This window comes from Haliotis rufescens, unplaced genomic scaffold (genome assembly GCF_023055435.1).
Source record: "Haliotis rufescens isolate VD_foot unplaced genomic scaffold, xgHalRufe1.0.p SCAF_23, whole genome shotgun sequence".
Taxonomy (NCBI): Eukaryota; Metazoa; Mollusca; class Gastropoda; order Lepetellida; family Haliotidae; genus Haliotis; species Haliotis rufescens.
The window spans coordinates 11,096,875-11,115,947 of NW_025963924.1; the positions used below are offsets into that span (position 1 = coordinate 11,096,875).

Sequence of the window (19,073 nt, forward strand, 5' to 3'; positions counted from 1 at the left end):
TGAATTAAGATGGGTGATGACCCCAGGGACGGAAGAGATCACTTGAGATTCAACCAAAGTCAAACAACCTTCCAACTTAAGGGAGGTAATCGAATAAATGTCATTTAGTTAGCGATGGCGTTCGAAGTCGCGGAGGATTTCGTGGTCTTCATCAGCTGGATGTCGGTGCTGGACAAGCAAGCTGCCAGTCTGGGGATGCTAAGAATTTAGAAAACAGGTTTGGGTAGGTTCCAGACGCCATAACATCATGTTTAATTCCCTATTTATTCCCAAACTGATTGTGTTAACATACCATTGACTAAATATTTGAGACGGGCGATCCGTTTGCATTGTTTTGGGATTTGGAAATGGAATCCGGTTTTGGTGGGTTTCGGTTGCTTTCTCATACGAAGGATTTAGCAAATATGTTTACATCATACAAAGGTTGTTTTGGCATTAGATAGATGATATATAACTGCAGAAAAGGACAATAGATAAGACCTTACGCAAATACCAACACGCAAAAGGGTAACCGTTATATTTGTATTGATCATGTCAAGAGTTATTCTTGCTACACTGCAGTCGTTTGGTTTGTTGGGATACACTGCTGGACAAAAGAAAGTATACACCCATGTTTGTAAGGGGATAAAACAGGACTGGTTGGCTGAGAGTCAGTATACTGTGTCTGAGTCGGATACCCATGTTAAACCGCGGTATGGTATCTCAGTGAGCCAGCACTATACTACAGGCATAAGTCCGGACTAGTATAAGCAGATACACGCACGCAAGTACACACGCAAGCACGCACGCACATCCACACGCACATCGTTTTAGATAGATAAGTGCAATGTTCTTAAACGCATCGTTAACACTATCTCACCTCCCCTCACCTCGACGCGAGTGGGACCTGGATCATTGTACCCCGAATGTTGAAAGTTGCTCACACTATCAACCACTGGTTTTATTTATGTTTCGTTATCAGCAGTGTTGATTTTGGTGCTAAATAGCACTCAGCCACTTGTTACATCGAGACATAGGCGTCATGTGATATATGATCGGCAAAAGAAAATGTTCGAAAAAGGATTTCATTCGAGACAAACATTTTTTAAAAGCTCATGTACATGCGGTGAGTGAGTGAGTGAATACGGTTTTACGCCGCTTCCAGAAAAAATCGCCACAGGAGGCACCAGATGTGGGCTTCAAACATTGTACCCATTTAGGAAATTTAGGCCACTATGCTACCTCACAGGGTGAGTGAGTGAGTGAGTGAGTGAGTGAGTGAGTGAGCATAGTTTTACGCCGCTTTTAGGAACATTTCAGCACTGTCGGTAGTACAACGAGGCAGCAATTCTCAAATAGTTTAGAAACACAACCCAACCAGATAAAAAAAGTGTTTGCTTTAACATGATAACGAGGCTAAACATTGATTGATGATGCCAACAACCTCAGATAATTCCTTCCGTAATCGAAGCTCAAACGAATTACCGACCTTCACCTCTTGTCGTCCAACAACAAAATATCAGCAATACATCCAGGAGGAATCTGAAGCTAAATTATGCAAATAATGGATTTGGCATACGCTGCCAAATAAACACATTGACACGAACAGTGCAAATATTTTATATCCTGTGAATTAATTTCTTAATTTCACCTTCAACTGTTTGACTATTTCGTCCGTTGAAAGTTTCGGATCAATTCCTAGCCGGCGCAAAACTGCACTGGAAATTCTTTTCAGGTCAATTTCTTCACCGGCCTTGACCCTCAGTTTCCCATCTTCCCCAATTTCAAAAACGCCAAGGTCACCTGGAAGAAACGAGTGTTGGTGGTCATTCAATCGCGAAGCAGGTTAGAAAGTGATTGTGTACAACTATCTATGCTTGCTAGCTTATCTAAACATTATCCTATAATAGCTGTTCCTTCTGATTTACCTATTCAAAATATAACTTGGGTGAGTTCGCGCCTCCTTTACAAATAGTTGCTACCTCTAGTTAACCTTTTCAAAATATAACTTGGGTGAGTTTGTGCCTCCTTTACAAATAGTTGTTCCTTCTGATTTATCTATTTATACTTCAAAAATTCCAAAACCTGCGCCTTGTTAGAAAGCCGTTTGAGCATTTGCGAAACACGAAACGACCGTCGTAGGTGACTCACTAGTAACACTATTCCTCACTGACAGATTTATGTGTTTCTTTACCCCAATAATCCAACTTGTACCACCAATGTGTAAATTAGTATCGTGAGAATTACATACTTAGTTTTGTGTTTTTCCCCCATTTATTTGGTGATAACTTGTTAACGGTCATATATTGCTAATCCACACAACGATATTTGACATTTCTTTAAGATGTGTGGTTTGTTAATGACCACCGTTTCTCCTTACCCAGTTGACTGTCGCGACCTTGGTCCTCTTCAGGCTCAACTGGAATGATAAATCTAGTCGTAGAACGCATCACCATCATGATTAAAAACACAATAAGGCAACAAGATATTGAAAAGAGGCAAAAAGTGTAAAGTAAACCTCATAAAATGTGATAGTGTTTCTTTGAAGCTAATAACACGAAGTAGTCTGTTTCATGTTCCTGGTACGCGGTAATATCACCACGATGTGGTTAAAAACCCATTGTCCGATCCCAAGAAGTTTCAGAAGGAGTGAAACCAATATTTCTATACACCACGGAATAACAGTATCGGCCATGCCTGAATGCCATGAGGCAAACGTGGTCGTTTCTTAACGCCTTTTCCCATTTAGTTTTGGTACCGAGTGTCGAGCCGCAAACAGAAAATTAATTACCTCATAAGAAGAAAAACACGATGAATAATATCAGTGGATCAGACCAGAGCGTTGTCTGGTTAAAGTTCATCACTGCGTTGTCGTGAGATCAATATTAGTCATTTAAGTTTTTCCAATTCGCTCCAGGCGCATCGACACCCTATTGATAAAATCGCCGCACATCAACAACTCATTACTAGGCTTTGATAAATAGGAATGCGTGTTTTAAAACTTGTATTATGCGGGACAGTCGTTGGTTTGATGTTTTCTGATCGGCGAAGGCACTGGTAAGGAACAGAGGTGTGAAGGTCTTTGATCTTACCTTCATCCGGGTTCTCGAGGAAACTGACGCGGTGCTGGAACAGACAGATGATTATTTGGTTTTACTCTACATCACCCTTACGCTTGGAGCTGAGAGATGCTGGACGCATTAAACGACACGTTGTGATATTACGAGGAAAATATTGATCTTAAATACGGTTGAGTTCCCTTTCTTCTCTTATCTGTCTTTTTTCTTGGCAAATTATTCCTAAGTTCAGTGTTCTGATATTGTTAATAACGCATAAGAAAAACTCATTTCGTTAAATTCAATTTCCACGGTGTGGGTTGAGTTTAAATAGTACAAATGTCCTCAAAAAGAATGTTTTTGTAATGGGCCGCTGCACTAGAAAGAGAGGGTTTCTTACAAATCTAAATAGATCCTGCCAAATTACAAAATGACATTTACAGACTGGATAAAAACTGCCAGAGCTACATGTATGAAGACTAAATTCAATGCCGCGTGTTGCCGTGGAAAACATTAGGCTTATTACATTCTAGAGAGTCAAAGGATAAATTGCTCGGAAGGAGTAATAAAAACGGATGATGAAACTTTTGATTTCCATGGTTACGTTAAAAAAGATGATAGTTGTGTATTCGTGGTTTTCTTCATGTGTTTTATAAACATAAATGCGGAGGTAGCTGGTTTACGAAGTTAGCAAAAATGTCTGCCACATACCCTTGGACAAGTTACTTCGAAATATGTCTCTGTTCATCAAGCAGTGAATGGGTACCCGGTAGGAAAAGGTAGTAGTGTGACTATAGCCTATTACCTCATGAGGCTGCCTGGTTTGTGTATTCACTGGGGAGTTGAGAATGAAATTCGCTTGCACACTGATCCACTGACCGATAATGTAGCGATGTGCGCATGCACCAGTGACTAGATTTCATGTATCTCAAGAGGGGCGGTCGGGTAGCCTAGTGGTTAAAGCGTTCGCTCGTCACGCCGAAGACCAGGGTTCGATTCCCGACATGGGTACAATGTGTGAAGCCCATTTCTGGTGTCCCCCGCCGTGATATTGCTGGAATATTGCTAATAGCGGCGTAAAACCATACTTACTCACTCATGTATAAAAAATGTCTATCACGAAAAATCCATTTTCTGAGCCATTGGGTACTTATTCCCATGTTATCATGGACGTCATAGTTTTCTTTGGGTATTCAATATATTTATTTTCCTTTTATCTAGTATATTGGGTAATTCTAACCAATAATAATCATTTTTTATAATCATTTTGCTCAAAATACTGGTTGAGGTGGCACTCTGTGCTTAATTGTAGACGTGATACCTGTATTCGATCAGCAAATAAAAAGAACATATAGACAACCGAAAAGGCTACTTTGGGTAGTTACGAAGAGTGTTGGTTTACTATTGGGATTGTGACATTTTTCATGCGTATTTGAACGCAAGAAACTCAAAATTATTTGGGCCATACCGATTTATTTTGCGTATTGTTTTCGCAAATACACAGATTCTCTGGCATATAATAGCGAGGGCAGAAGAATTGGCTACCACACATTGTAGCCAATGGGAATCGAACCCGGATCGTCAGCCTGACGAGTTAACGCTTTAATCACCTAGTTACCGACATTTGCAATGTGGCTATTGTGATAGTTGTGTGGGTGTTGGTACTGGGAGATTTAGGGCTGTGTAGATAGTGTGAATAGCAAGAAGTTAGCCGTTAGTTACCCCTTGTGCTGCTCGACTCTGTCGTCTCACATCTGAAATGAGAGAACAGTACAAAATATTGATTTTTCAAGATACAACTTGGTGGAGTTTTGAGCCTTCTTTACAAACATTTTCTCCTTGTGAATTAATCTATTCATCCAGAGACCCCAGTGCAGGTGTCATGTCAGAATGCCGTTTGAACATTCACAAATCTTGACGGAAGACATACTGTCTTCATGTTTGTTGTTTAACGCCGCACTCAGCAATATTACGGCTATGTGACGGCGGTCTGTGAATAACAACAATCCAGTGATTGACATCATGACCATCGATCTACGCGAGTCTAACCACCCGATCCTGTTAATCGCCTCTTTCGACAAGCATGGGTTGCATAAGACTACCCCGGATCTACGGGGTGTTGTGGCCGGTAAAGAATAAAACCCAGGTCTTTCGCCTGACAAGCGAAGCCATTAACTTCTCGGCCACACCATCGCTCCAACTTAGGGGTAATACACTGAAAATCGACCAAGTGTTTACATGGTATCTAACAGTGTTGCTAACTGTATAGATTTTACCTTTGTCATCGCCTATATTCAACTTTATAGAAGGCATCTTCGAAGGCTTGAACTCGAAATTAAACCCCTCATCTGCAGAGAAAATATGTAATGTTATTATTATCACCTTCAACCATTTACCATATAGTGACAAGAAACAGAAGCACAATTATTTCATTCAGATGGTATTACAACTCTCAAATTCGTTGGCGGCTCCCCTATGTCTGGTAAGCACTGTGTCTGTACGTACGCATCTAACACAGGAAAATAGATTTTGGCTTTAATGCACACACATCTGCACGCGCATAATCAAATATTACCGTCTATTATTGTTCCCTAGGTTTGCAAACTTTAAGCTGAAAACGTTTAAACTTTAAAAAATGTATCATTTGATAGAGCAACATGGTGTGGGATCATATATCTCACCTCGGCTTTTCCTCGGCATGTCTCGGGCTCTCGGCGTCTTTTTTGTCCAACTGGAACATACAGTTGCGTGTTTAACATGGAAGTACCATATGAAATGGTGATATGAAACACATCCTACAAGAAGTAGATCCACAAATTACCAATATCTAGCTAGGAGACAAATTCGATCAAAGCGTTTATGGGGAGTGAGTATCTTTTTACGCCGCTTTTGGCAATATTCCAGCAATATCACGGCGCGAACACTTAAACCACTAGGCTTCCCGACGCCCCAAAAGCGTTTAGGGAGAAACAAAGCCGTGTAAATTCATCATAATAACAGTGGTAATAATTTATACATTGTTCGTGGATAGCCAAGGTCATTTAGGCGTCCATAATTCTTGGATCAGTGATAATATGAAAATGATCCATATAGTTTTACTTATAATTGAACGCCTACTTTACTATCTGATTTGTTTGTTTGTTATTTAACGCCGCACTCAGCAATATTCCAGCTATATGACGACGGTCTGTAAATAATCGAGTCTGGACCAGACAATCCAGTGATTGAAATCATGAGCATCGATCCACGAAATTGGGATACGATGGCATGCATCAACCAAGCCTGACCACCCAATCCGGTCAGTCGCCTCTTACGACACGTATAGTCGCCTTTTACCTTTACTTTCTGAAACACGCAGGCACAGACTTTAACAAATGTACATGAAGGATGTTGTGGTATGAGTAAGCGCAGCATCCTATATAACATGTTATAACATTAATGGGACTGTGTTCTGCAATCCGATTGGTAGAAACATGAGTGTTTGGGATTGGATCCAAGAAATCTTTCGAACATTTGAAAAATCTCTCGTCATTTGACTTTGGATTTGACATTCATTGCACATTAAATTCGATCACAATTTATTTGAACAACATTATTTGTTGGGTTATTGTCCACATACTGACGAGGCGGATTTGATACATGGAAGTATGCATGGCGTCTGAACAATCCAGCCTGAAGTCATAGCTTTCCAGAGTGACGCCATGTCAGTCTCAAAACTGTGAACGTTCACGAAGAGAGATAATGTTTACCAATTATATTGATAACCTTTTCATTTTAATTAAATATTGTTTTTTTGCTAACACAGTCGGTTTCAAATAAAATTAAACACTCGATAATTTGAAAAACACAACGTGTATCAGCAGCCGTCTCGAACTCACTTTGAATGGGAAGGTCCAATGTCTCTGGCATCGGTCTTCTCGATGGTGCCGCCAACTTCCCTGGCAGGTCCTCGCTCATAAGACACCATACTCTTCGGTTTTTGCCTGGCCTTGGACTGGAGTGTTGATAGGTCTCTGATAGGCCCGCTGGTACCTCTTCCTTTTGCAGTCTCAGATGCGTCTTCTGCTGCTGCTTCAGCCGCCGCTGCCGCTGCTGCTACTGCGGCGGCTTCTGCTTTGGCTCTAGTTTCAGCCTCTCTTTGTCTGATAATGAAATGTTTATCGTGTGGCAACATGTTGGTATTTTGTATTTCAGTCTCAAATTATAAAAACATGATCCTACGTTGTAAGCAAAAATGTCAGAACCTTTTGGTGTAATGTTTGCGTGGTGTACAGCAACAGTTGTATGGTGGCGGCCTGTAAATGACGACAAACCAGTGACTAATGTCATGAACAACGTCCCAACGAGCCTGACCACCCGATCCTTTCACGACAAGCATACGTCGCTTTGGACCTATTCTAATTGGGAATCCCCATTTCATGTAATGCCATTACAATGTTATATTGGTATATTGGTGTAATGGTATTGACATGTTAAAACAATCAGCCAGTCAGATATAAGGCGAAGTGACGAAGATCGTTGTCGTGTTTGCGCATGGGCACGGCGCTAGCAGATCAGGGATAAAAGACATTGCGATTGTGGTATTCGAACACACAATCAGCATATCATTGGATGACTAAGGCACATCGAATTATGGCATCTGAGATCATAAGATCATAAGGCCTCACGTTTGAACAGCCATTTCTATTGGAAACGTGTATTTGAAATTGACGTACAGACGTATATTCGTCACTAATCCTTCTTATGCTACTTACGCGTGGGGATTCTGGGTTAGAATTGGCCCCTAGCTACCTGTTCTGGTCGAAAGAGGCGATTTAATCAGTAAGACTTGGTGCCTTGGTTGATGGAGTGTCAACGTACTCCTTTGGCGTTGATCGTTGCTCATTATATCAATCACTGGATTGTCTGGTCTCCGTTATTCACAGGTCGCCATCATACAGCTAGAATATTGCTGATTGCGGTGTTAAACAACACCCCCAACAGACGCACGCGTTTTATGTTAGAATTCAAGTCCTTCATTGTCGTTCTGTCTATAAAATAACAACTTATTGAAGCTAATAAATGAAAAGACAAAGATTCCTACTCTCTCTTCTTTCTTTTCATCTCGTCATATTTGTCTCCGAACTTCTCCCTCATCCTCTTCTCTCTCTCCTGTCGCCTCTTCTCCCTCGCCTCCAAGTACTCCTTCCTCTCTTCCTCCGTCATGGCCGACAGGTCCGGCTCTTCTTCCGAGGAGTCGCTGAAATAATCATCCTCCTCAATCCCACCCAGGGACGACCTCCTCCGTGACCGTGGACCAGCGGTTGGCATGTCCAGTCCATGCACGTCAAGGCCGTTACTCTCCGCTTGTTCTGACGTCTTCTGAAATTGCCTCTGCTTTAACGGAAGGCCTTCCATGGCCTCCTCGATCCAGGCCCCTCGCTTGCCCGGGACGTCGCCTTGTTTTTGCAGCCCCGGACGTCGGAGGGGCCTCTCTATCATTCTCTGAAGACGACGGAGATCCTTCTTTCCACGAGCGGTCTCTGTCAGATAGCTGGAATAACATGAGTGAGTGAGTATTTTCACGCCAGTTTGATTACTATTTGAGCCAAATCACGGCGGGGTTTGCCAAGTCTCGATCAGGTGAAGTTTTGTTTGCTTAACGCCGTACATAGCGACGTACATGTGTGTGTGCGTGCGTGCGTGCGTGTTGTGCGTGTTGTGCGTGTTGTGCGTGTGTGTGTCTGCTTGTACTAGTCCCGACAAACGCCGGTTATTAAGTGCTTGCTCTCTGAGATACCGTGCCGCAGTTTATCATGTATATCTCACAAATTCACAGCATACACAGTATCAGCCTTGCGTCGTCATTAAGGAACTGAAACGAGGACTGGTCGGCTCGGCGTCAGTATACTGTGTCTGAATGGGGTATCGTATCTCAGTTGGCTGTCACTATTAAACCGCCATAACCGTTATCACACACACACACACACGTACATGCACCTCGCCATGTTAGTGCAATAATCTTGAACGCAACGTTAAACCCAACTTCACCTCATCATTTAATGCATCGGTCAATATGAGGATTGAAGTTGTATTTGTTGACGTTCATCAGCTGATGCAGACAATGCCGCACGTGAGAAAATTCAGTGATACGCGAAGCACTTCATGGTAAATTAAGCACGTGAGGCACTGTCTTGATACGCGAAGCGCTTCACGGAAAATGTATTCACGCTGATGAACGTCTACAATTACAATTCAATACATATATTGACCGATACATAAATCAGTACAAAACAATCCATGTTAACCCCAATTTTAATTATTTTAAGCGAACTATATTAATGCGGAGAGTTGTTTATGTAGTGATGTCATCCGTCCCAAACATTCAGTGGGAGTTCTTTCCCTTTGTTTTACAAAAGTCATAAAATGGCGGCTTCAACAATGTCATTCATTAAAAATAGTAGTTGCAACAAGTAAACTTAGAATTGACAAAAAATGCAGACCTGGTTGATTCTGAAATTGGATTAATATAAACGTTCTGTGAACTTTGAGTTTATGTTTGAGTCATACTACGGCTTGGGGCGACGCGGAGAGAATACCTGAGTAGAGTGGAACTTAGTAAATTTATTTTGGTAAGTAGAGTATTCTCTGTTGTAACTTCGAACGTACGTTTCAGTTTGGTGACCCGACGTATAATGATCTGTCTGTCTTCAAAACCTTCACGATAGCCTGATTCGTATGACGATACCGTCCATATTTGACGTTATGTTTAGACGTTGAGGAATTTCCCGAAAGTAGTTCTGTATGTCTCCGCTCGATTGACAACGTAATCACGTGACATACTGACGTTAATCGGGAAATAAACTACAGTCAGCTTGGTAGTGTTCATCTCGGCGAGGTCACACGCTACTGTCAATATTAAGTTATATGTGCTCTTTAGGTTTACATGTTATATATGCTTCAAATTCCGCGTGGTCATTTAGATGATATAGCAAATACAATTCTGAAAAAGAACCATGCGACAATGACAATATTTAAACTCTTACCGCGCATGTGTTAAAAATTCGTGATTGTGCATCGTCTCCTGGAATAGATAAACTTTTAGGAAAACGAATCATGCTGGTTATTTAATTAGCATTGTAATTTGATTTTACTAACATCGCATTAGTGTACTTTTGTTTCAGTGGGATTTTATCGATAACCCCGGTTCTTAAAGGTCGCCGTTTCCGAATCACATTGTCTCACACCAGACTTCTCGACTCCGCATTTAACGCGGTTGTTGCGTCAGGCACGTACATCTGGGAATGATTAACACGTATACTTACTCGTCATCCGATATAGAACCTGAAACACATCGAAGGACACACAATTACATGACTGGCTAGATTTCTTTGTGGGTTATTTTTTCCATTTCGATTCGCAAATTTAGTTTGTACCTTTTATCCTGATTGTATCTCATTTCAGGATGTTTTTTAACATACATGAAGGCAAAACTGATACATTCTAAATTTCACTGTACGATTTCGGGTCCTGTCAGCTCTTGATAATAATAATAATAATAATAATCATAATGATTATGATAAGGACGATGATACTGTTACTACAACAACTACTACTACTACCACCAACAACATTAATTAAAATATTCAAAATAATACTTATATAATAATACTAATATAATAATACTAATATAATACTACTACTACTACTACTACTACTAATAATAATAAAAATAAAATAAATAAAATAAATAATAATAACAACAACAATACTAATCATAATAATAATTCATGATGATAATCATTAATGCTTTATATTTTCAAACAATTTCGGTTGATTCCATCTCGCACCGCCATAGATGTTTTAACAAATTGAGGACATAAATTTGGTCAGCTGTGGTAACCCTCTCACCTCGCCTTATTCTGACTGACTCCTCGTCGCTTTCCCCAGGGGACATGTAGAGTTCAGGGGAGCCGAAGCCGATGACGTTACCGTCATCGTCACGTAAAACCTTCCGCCTGTAACGTCTCCGCGTTCCCCCTTCACTGACGTCACTGTGAACGGAATATACAGGAGATGTGTTCCCTTCCGCCTGGAGCTTCATATTTTGGCAGTCAGGGGAGGATCCCGTATGCTGCTCGGTCTCGAGGTCGTCTGCGATGTCTTTCCGTTTCTTCTTCCAGTGCCTCTTTTTACTCCCTTCAATGTCCTCGCCGAGTATTTCCTTTGCTTTCTTAACGTCCTCGTAATGTTCTAACATGTCCTCGTCACATGACTCACTGTCGCTGTAAGTGCCGTCCTCGTGACGTTTCCGGCGTTTCACGTGACGTGTCCCGCCATCACTCACATAAGAGTAGTAACTGTGAGCACTATTTAATATTTCTCGCGCTCGTTCAGTTTCCTCTTCCATTCTTTGTTCTTGCTCCTCTCTTAGTACTCGTCGTTGCATTCGTCGTTCTTTTCCTTTCAAATCCTGGAATAAATAAAAAACAGATTTTTCTCAACATCTGCATGCCAATATCGTGTCATGAAATTAGTATATGATGCATCAATAACCGTAGAGATCCCATGGGGATTCCGGGTTTTAATTGGGGTCTGGCCCCTGAAGATCCGGGGTAGAATAGGTCTTCAGCAACCCATGCCTGCCGTAAAAGGCGACTATGATTGTCGTAAGAGGCGACTAACGGGGTCGGGTGGTCAGGCTGGCTGACTTAATATATGGTCATCGGGTGGTCAGTTTCAGTGGTCAGTTGCGTGCATCGTACCCCAACGGCGTTCATAATATTAGTCTCTGGTTTCTCTGATCAAGGCAAGATTGTTTACAAAGCGCCACCATAATGGTATACAGCTGAGATACCGTTGGCCGCGGCGATATCCAACCAAATTAACATTTTGCACGATATGTCGATATTTTTCAGAGATTATGCCAAGACAGGAATCGAGGATCGACCCGTGAAGATCCGGGGTAGAATAGGTCTTCAGCAACCCATGCATGCCGCATGTCGTGAGAGGCGACTAAGGGGGGCGGGTGGTCAGGCTCGCTGAATTGGTTGACGCATTTCATTGTATCCCGATTGCATAGATCGATGCTCATGATATCAACCACTGGTTGTCTGGTCCAGACTCAATTATTTACACACCGTCGTCACATAGCTTGAATATTGCTGAGTGCGGCGTTAACAACAAATAAACAAACAAACAAACAAAACTGAGGATCGGCACATACACAGACATCTCCCTCCCTGGATCAAGCCTACAGGGTTGTGGTTTGTGACTCCAGACACGTGAAGATCCGGGTTACAATTTCTCCAGCGACACATCCTTGTCGTAAAAGGCGACTATGCTTGTCGTAAGAGGCGACTAACGGGATCGGGTGGTCAGACTCGCTGACCTGGTTGATGCATGTCATCGATCCCAATTGATGGATATGATGATGTCAATCACTGGATTGTCTGGTCCAGACTCCATTTTGTACACACCACCGTCATTTAACAACCACACAAACAAACACAAGACTCTTTGCTATAGTTAAGATACAACTGAATCATGGTCTAACATAGGACTGTGGTAGACGCTAACAGGCTGTAGGCTTATCAGGAGATGTCCCATTAGCGCCCATATTTCCTACTTGACAATACAGGACCGGTAACGTGTTTGATACTGAAGAACCATTACGATCCCCAGGACTTTCACCAAGTTAGTGAACCACCATTGAAACCATTATGCTGACGTCATGCCATTGTTGATGCAGTTGATACTGAGACATTAATCGTCCATGCTATACGTGCATTTTTAGAAGTAAACCTGGCGCAATTATAGGTCATTATGAAAACTTATAGTGGAATTATATATCAACCGTAACGTGGTTTAAGATGGAGAAATCACTCGAATGTCTTGGTTTCGGATATAAAAACAACTTCCCTCCCCTCCCCATCCCACCCTCCCCCCTCCCGCCACACCCACGCCCACAGACCCCGGCTCGTTAATTCTACTTCCGGTATTAACAGATTCGAGTGAACTCTTCAATACTTTAACATTTTAATATTGGGGGTTGGGTGTGGGGGTGGGGGTGGGGTGTGGGAGTGGGGTGTGGGGGTGGGTGGTCAGCTGTGTTTCTCACACTGCTTCAAAACACAAAATTACATTCTGTGAAAGGATGAACAATTACTTGTTTTGTACAGCTCATTTTGTCCGCGACATCTCAGGCATTTCAAACGGACAATTTATTACATGAGGACAAAAACATAATTCTGAAACATTTTTTTTTCAAAAGAACCAATCACACGTCCATTTCCTCTTTCATTAATGGGGGGCATGGGTGCCCAGTCGTCTAAGGCGCCGCGATTCGCTGTGCAGGGATTAGTGCCTTAGGCTCGCCAGAAACCTATGATTGTGGGTTCGAATCCCGGTTCGCCCCGATTATGTTCCTAGGTTTGTCAGCACCATACCTGTGATTGTGGGTTTCACCGAAGTGGTAAAAGTCTAAGACCTGCATCACTTGGGGCTTTCCTCCCACATTAAGCTGACACGCCGTGCTATGTTTGGAATACTGTACTCACTCACTCACTCTTTCATTAATGCCATCTGCGATGTAAATCACGAATATTACCTTCTCGCTGTCATAGGATTCACTGTCGCTATAGTTTCCATCGGATCGTCGTCGACGTCGTCGTACATGACGTGTCCCACCTGGAGTGTAGATACTGCGATAACTGTAAGCGCTGTCGCTGCCGGAGTTGCGTCCCCCTGACTTGTACTTTGCCAACTGTTCTTTAGTCATGTTAGGACCTTCCGGCGTTCTTAAACCACGGACGTTCTTGGAAACTCCAGCGGTGTTCTTCTTTCCTACCTTCACGTCCCTGCTGTCGCGCCTAGCCTTGCTGTCTCGCCTGGCTTCTTTACTGGAAGAGCAAGTGGATGAGTTTGGTTTAACGCCACTATGAACTACATTTCAAATATATCACAGCTATATGACGGCGGTCTGTAAATAATCGAGTCTGGACCAGACAATCCAGTGCTTGACATCAAGCCCTATTTATACGACGCGGGTCTTTCACGTTTTATTTCTTGGTGTTAAAAGTGTTGAAAGGGAAAATAAAGACTTCAATAACTATTTTGGCGTAGGCAGAAGGGTACTGTTATCGCTTGTCGAACTTAAGACATGTGTTCGATTCCATGGTTACATTTTGTGATCATCATGCTGGTGCCTCACGTTGAATAAAAAAACGTTGAAAGTTTATGACACAAATTGAAATGCGAGAACAACGTTTGAAAACATTCCTAAATGCAAATATTGTTTATATACCTTTTACACAAAAACATTCTCTACAATGAAACCCCATTACTCCGGACGGCGCTTTATCGAGTAAAATCGTCCGGATTATCAAATGTCCGGATTAGCGTATCGCAGTTAGGAGAAATGTCAGTAATTGTATAGGGCGTTTTCTGAAAGCCCTCCGTAAGGAGAGTCTCCGGATTAACGAGGTTGAAATGTATACGAAACCTACGTTTTAAGCAACTTCCCCTTCTTCAGGTTTCGGCGCTCATTGTCCTCCACTGTGAAAAAAACAGAAAACCGTTATTATTTCTTTCTTTTTCCTTGGGGCGGAGGAGGGTACACCGACAATGACACCTTAGCCATCATTGTCATATCAAAGCTTTTAAGAGTATTTTGATATAACCCCTGTAGCTCCAAGCTCGTGCTGGTTGTGGGTTGTTATAAAAGCGGAGTTCGATTCCATCAAATAGATCTGGCTTCAAATAAAGAAAGCCAGCTGATACCGTCAAGGTTATCAATTTGTTAGGTTTGGAATGACAGCTTCTCTGATGAAAATAATCCATCACGATACCATAGAAAATTAATCCTTTGAACTCTGAAAAGCATTACAAACATAATGTAAAGGAATGTACAATATTTCATCTACACGTTAAAAGCTTTGACAAAATAAGGTAAAACCGCCCGCAAAATGGGAAGTACAATCTGAGTCGAAAATAAGCTATCATTCTTGTAAATGAAAAAACAGTCGACGTTATTTTATTTACAGTCTTACTCGTTTAGATTTGTTGTGAATCGAAGTCATAAAAAGACGTCCCATAAGACTGATGAGCTGGGTCGTTCCCTTTAAGTCAAGAAGATGCTGAGGTGTGCTGCATCTCTCCATCCCACGGTGGCTGATTACACAGGTTATACTGATGTGAAGGGTACGTCGAAAACACTTCATTTTACACAAACTATGTCATCTACATATCAAAAGCACACATCCAGTAAAAAAGTATAAAAAAACACCGTCTTTTGGGCATCGCACGTCTACACGCAGACATTGTCGGAAAAGCCTTTATAGTGCCTATTCACAAGATGTAATATCAAATAAAACGAATAGAGGAACATTACTTCACAAGAAAAATGCATAATAGTTTTTTTATGTAAATATTGCAACAGTCTGTATGCTTCATACATATTTTTCATCATGTGCGTGAACGTTCTTGTGTGTGCTGATGGGCCGATAACACTGCTCTTGTGGGTATGTCTCCGATACGAGATCAATCAAATTTAATCAGTTCCCCGATTGTAACTTATCGCTTGATTGATCATGCATTCAACAACCTCTTCCTCTAAAACATTTAATTCTGATTCACACCGTCAAGTGCTTTTTATTCAATTATGGACAGAAAATAATCTGAAATGTTCTCTTATGAACAGCTTCAAAAAGCTGATTACATTAAAGCGCTCATCTGCAAGGTGCGATTGTCCGGCTTGTATTAACGTTGAAATACCAGCGGTTATATCACACAATAGAAGATAATACAACTGCGGACGGCGCGTTTCTTATCAATGTAATATTCTTGCGCGTCAGAGTAATAGTGATGTCTAGAGCTCCTATTTGAACGCATCGAGACTCATAAACTTGCGACTCCTTTTCCTGTAATTTAGAAATGTGTGAGGGACTATTGAATTGATTGCCATTAATCTCCGCCGAGCTAGTACAACCACTATGATATACAGTGAAAATGGCAGCTTATAATGGAACCACTTCGGAGTGCCTGGATTTAATTACATCTTTAATCGGCCAATCAAATGGTAAGTAATCGATAACAGGCAATAAATTCTCGTCTAATCGAAGTCATCGCCTCCGCGCTGTGTCTTCTCGTTGTAAATCTCTACCTAAGCGGGACAATAATGCGTTAATGCGTCTGCGCTAATCGGACTCAGCGCCATCTAGGCGGTCTAAGGGGAATAACTCTTACAACACGTTGCATAGGCCGATGGTTTCTGCAGCCATTAAACTGATTGATTGAGCTCATGATAAGATTGTCATCACATACGTTAATGACTCTCATGTTGAGAAAATAAAAACAGTCGTGGGTTGGAAAAAAGCCTAGTTAAAACAAAAACGCATGATTTGAACAAATATTGCAGCAGCATGCATCCAAATGAGCTCTTGACACTAATGGAGAGTTCAGTCTAAACATTGCCTCGTCTCTAGCTCTCTGTTTTCCCAATTGGAACTGATAACATTCAGTACGATGATTTTATTTCTTTATTTAAACTCGCTGGTCTCTGAGGCTAACATCGACAGAGGGCTGGGTGTTTGGAGTGATAACAGTTTCATCGACTCAACGCACTCGCCTTGAAACTATTAGAGAATAAAGCACTTTTCCTCGTTTCGTACATTCAAAACAAAACCGCGATGCTAAATAGCGTTGCTTTCGATTGATGTAATTACTAAACCAGTCGTGAGAATAACATGAGACAAACATCGCGAAGTTTGGAATTACCTACTATTTCTTTAATAAATAACCTTACCACAAGAATATTTGTCCATATGAGGGTTGTTAGTTGACACAATTATATTTTGAATGGTCGTTGATGTGTATTGATCTGAGGTCTTTGACGAAACTGTTCAATGTGCCTTATATAATATATATGTCATGCACGTGAGCGTTGCCATGGTAACAGTGAGCCACAACGTGACTTAAATCTCCGATTCGGTTTGTACGAAGCTCATGTTACATTTTTCATACCTTCATAACAGTTCAACTGAGATAATTAAACACAAATAATTTTGTATAATGTTATAGGGCAACTATTGTTCTGTTGTGGACAAACCTATTTATCCTGAACGTTGGATTCTGATTGGCTGAGACCCATTCTGTTATTTTCAACGTACCTAGCTAACGAGTGATGTACAATGTTCCCCGATAGAAAATCCAGTGTTGGCATTACATTTGCGACATACCAAGACTGAAGAGCAATTTCGTTTCTCGAATTAACGATGTAAGACGCCATTCTCGGGGCATTTACGATGTATTCCGAATGAAATAGATCTAGGGGGAATAACTCTAAGTTTCGTTTCTATCGCCCGCTAATGAACGGGGGTGACAGATGTCTAATCGTATTATTCTTACCGATTCGGAATAGAGTGTGCATGCATAAGACGTACTTGCAGTATCATAAGGTGTGCGGTTAGATACACTCCCCGATGGATTTTTAAAGGATACACTTACTCGATGTAAAGAGGACATCTCATGTTTAGTATAGTGTTCTATGATATGAGGAACACATGTTAATTTTCAAATTTGATATTTATAATATTCCCATTTTATTGAGACGAAAAAGAACATATGGATGGTATCTGCGCTTTTCATGAAAATATTAATTTTAGCAGGTCATGTGATTAGATAAGCATGAATTTGACAAGAATAGACATAAGTTCTATCTGTTATATATATATTGTAGCTGATCATAGTTGAAAACCAGTGTCTCTAATACAGTCAGAAGTCACTTCATAAAGTTTAATTACGTTAGAGATAAATCGAAGTTAATATTTAAATTGTATTGAGCCGAAAATGAAGAAATAGATGATATTTGCGCCATTCATGACAATATGAATGTTGTCAAATAATATAAATTTTATGTTTCTTGATAAGACGTGTTTCATCGTGAAAATCATATTAATAATTGCGTAAACGTGGAGGTCAAGGCCACGGTGTAAACAATACGAGACAACTGCATGTATATGTCTGTTTGATATTCGTGCGTTCAACATATATTATTATTATTAACTTATTACGTACCCTTGACTGTACATTATAATTGATGACATTTGTATGACAACTGGAGCAGTATTGACATAAGTCTGTTCTTGTTTACCAATCCAGTTCCACACATTCCGTGAAATAGATATGTTTCCTGGCGTCAGTTGTCCAGAGTTATACGATAATCTGCCGATGGTGTTTCAGTTTACTGAGTTCGATCATCATCTGACGCTATGCACAGACGTTCAACCTGTCTTATTCTGTTTTGCGTGAGTGCACGGGAGGCATGCATTCGTGAGCGAGTGTTTAAATGTGTAAGAAAGTGTGTACCCGTGAAGGCTTGCGACAGAACACGCGGTGGTGCTGAGGATGTTGTCGTGGTCACGGTCGCTGTTTACTCTCTGTACGTTCATTGCTGGTTAGTGTTTCCACAGCGTGGACTGTTATGCTAACTCCCAAAATGTGCGTCAAATTCTGATTATAAAGGTGACCATGTGGCGATGACGTGTTAAGTTGCTCATTGGTCGGGGGATAACAGCTCAGTAACATCAAGTCGTGGGATAACAGCTCAGTAACATCAAGTCGTTGGATAACAGCTCAGTAACATCAAGTCGTGGGATAACAGCTTAGTAACATCAAGTCGTGGGATAACAGCTCAGTAACATCAAGTCGTGGGATAACAGCTTAGTAACATCATGTCGTGGGATAACAGCTTAGTAACATCAAGTCGTGGGATAACAGCTCAGTAACATCAGGTCATGGGATAACAGCTCAGTAGCATCAGGTCATGGGAAACAGCTTAGTAACATCATGTCGTATGACAACAGCTCAAGAACATCAGGTCATGGGATAACAGCTGAGTAACATCAGGTCATGGGATAACAGCTTAGTAACATCATGTCTAGCGATAACAGTTCACTAACATCACGTGCGATAACAGCTCAGTAACATTAAGTCTTGCGATTACAGCTCAGTAACATCATGTCGTGCGACAACAGCTCAGAAACATCAGGTCGTGCGGGT

General features: G+C 41.3%; 2 protein-coding genes across 2 annotated transcripts in view; both read right to left on the reverse strand.

The window, feature by feature from the left end:
• The window catches only part of LOC124133067, a 32,830-nt gene extending 24,247 nt beyond the window's left edge, over window positions 1–8,583 (reverse strand). Inside the window, exons 1-8 of the mRNA XM_046497292.2 lie at window positions 8,119–8,583; window positions 6,914–7,177; window positions 5,717–5,766; window positions 5,312–5,383; window positions 4,758–4,789; window positions 3,072–3,105; window positions 2,360–2,398; window positions 1,631–1,782 (exon numbers count right to left, since the gene is read on the reverse strand). Coding sequence (XP_046353248.2) covers window positions 1,631–1,782; window positions 2,360–2,398; window positions 3,072–3,105; window positions 4,758–4,789; window positions 5,312–5,383; window positions 5,717–5,766; window positions 6,914–7,177; window positions 8,119–8,516 — 1,041 coding nt within the window. The 5' untranslated portion in view covers window positions 8,517–8,583. The remainder of the gene's footprint in view (window positions 1–1,630; window positions 1,783–2,359; window positions 2,399–3,071; window positions 3,106–4,757; window positions 4,790–5,311; window positions 5,384–5,716; window positions 5,767–6,913; window positions 7,178–8,118) is intronic.
• Window positions 8,584–10,734: 2,151 nt separating this feature from the next.
• LOC125383485 lies at window positions 10,735–14,588 on the reverse strand. Its single transcript, XM_048401782.1, has 3 exons — window positions 14,522–14,588; window positions 13,624–13,915; window positions 10,735–11,487 (listed from the first exon to the last, which is right to left on the reverse strand). Exons 2-3 carry the CDS (start codon window positions 13,792–13,794, stop codon window positions 10,834–10,836), a joined length of 825 nt encoding a protein of 274 aa, XP_048257739.1. The 5' UTR covers window positions 13,795–13,915; window positions 14,522–14,588; the 3' UTR covers window positions 10,735–10,833.
• Window positions 14,589–19,073: the final 4,485 nt, after the last annotated feature.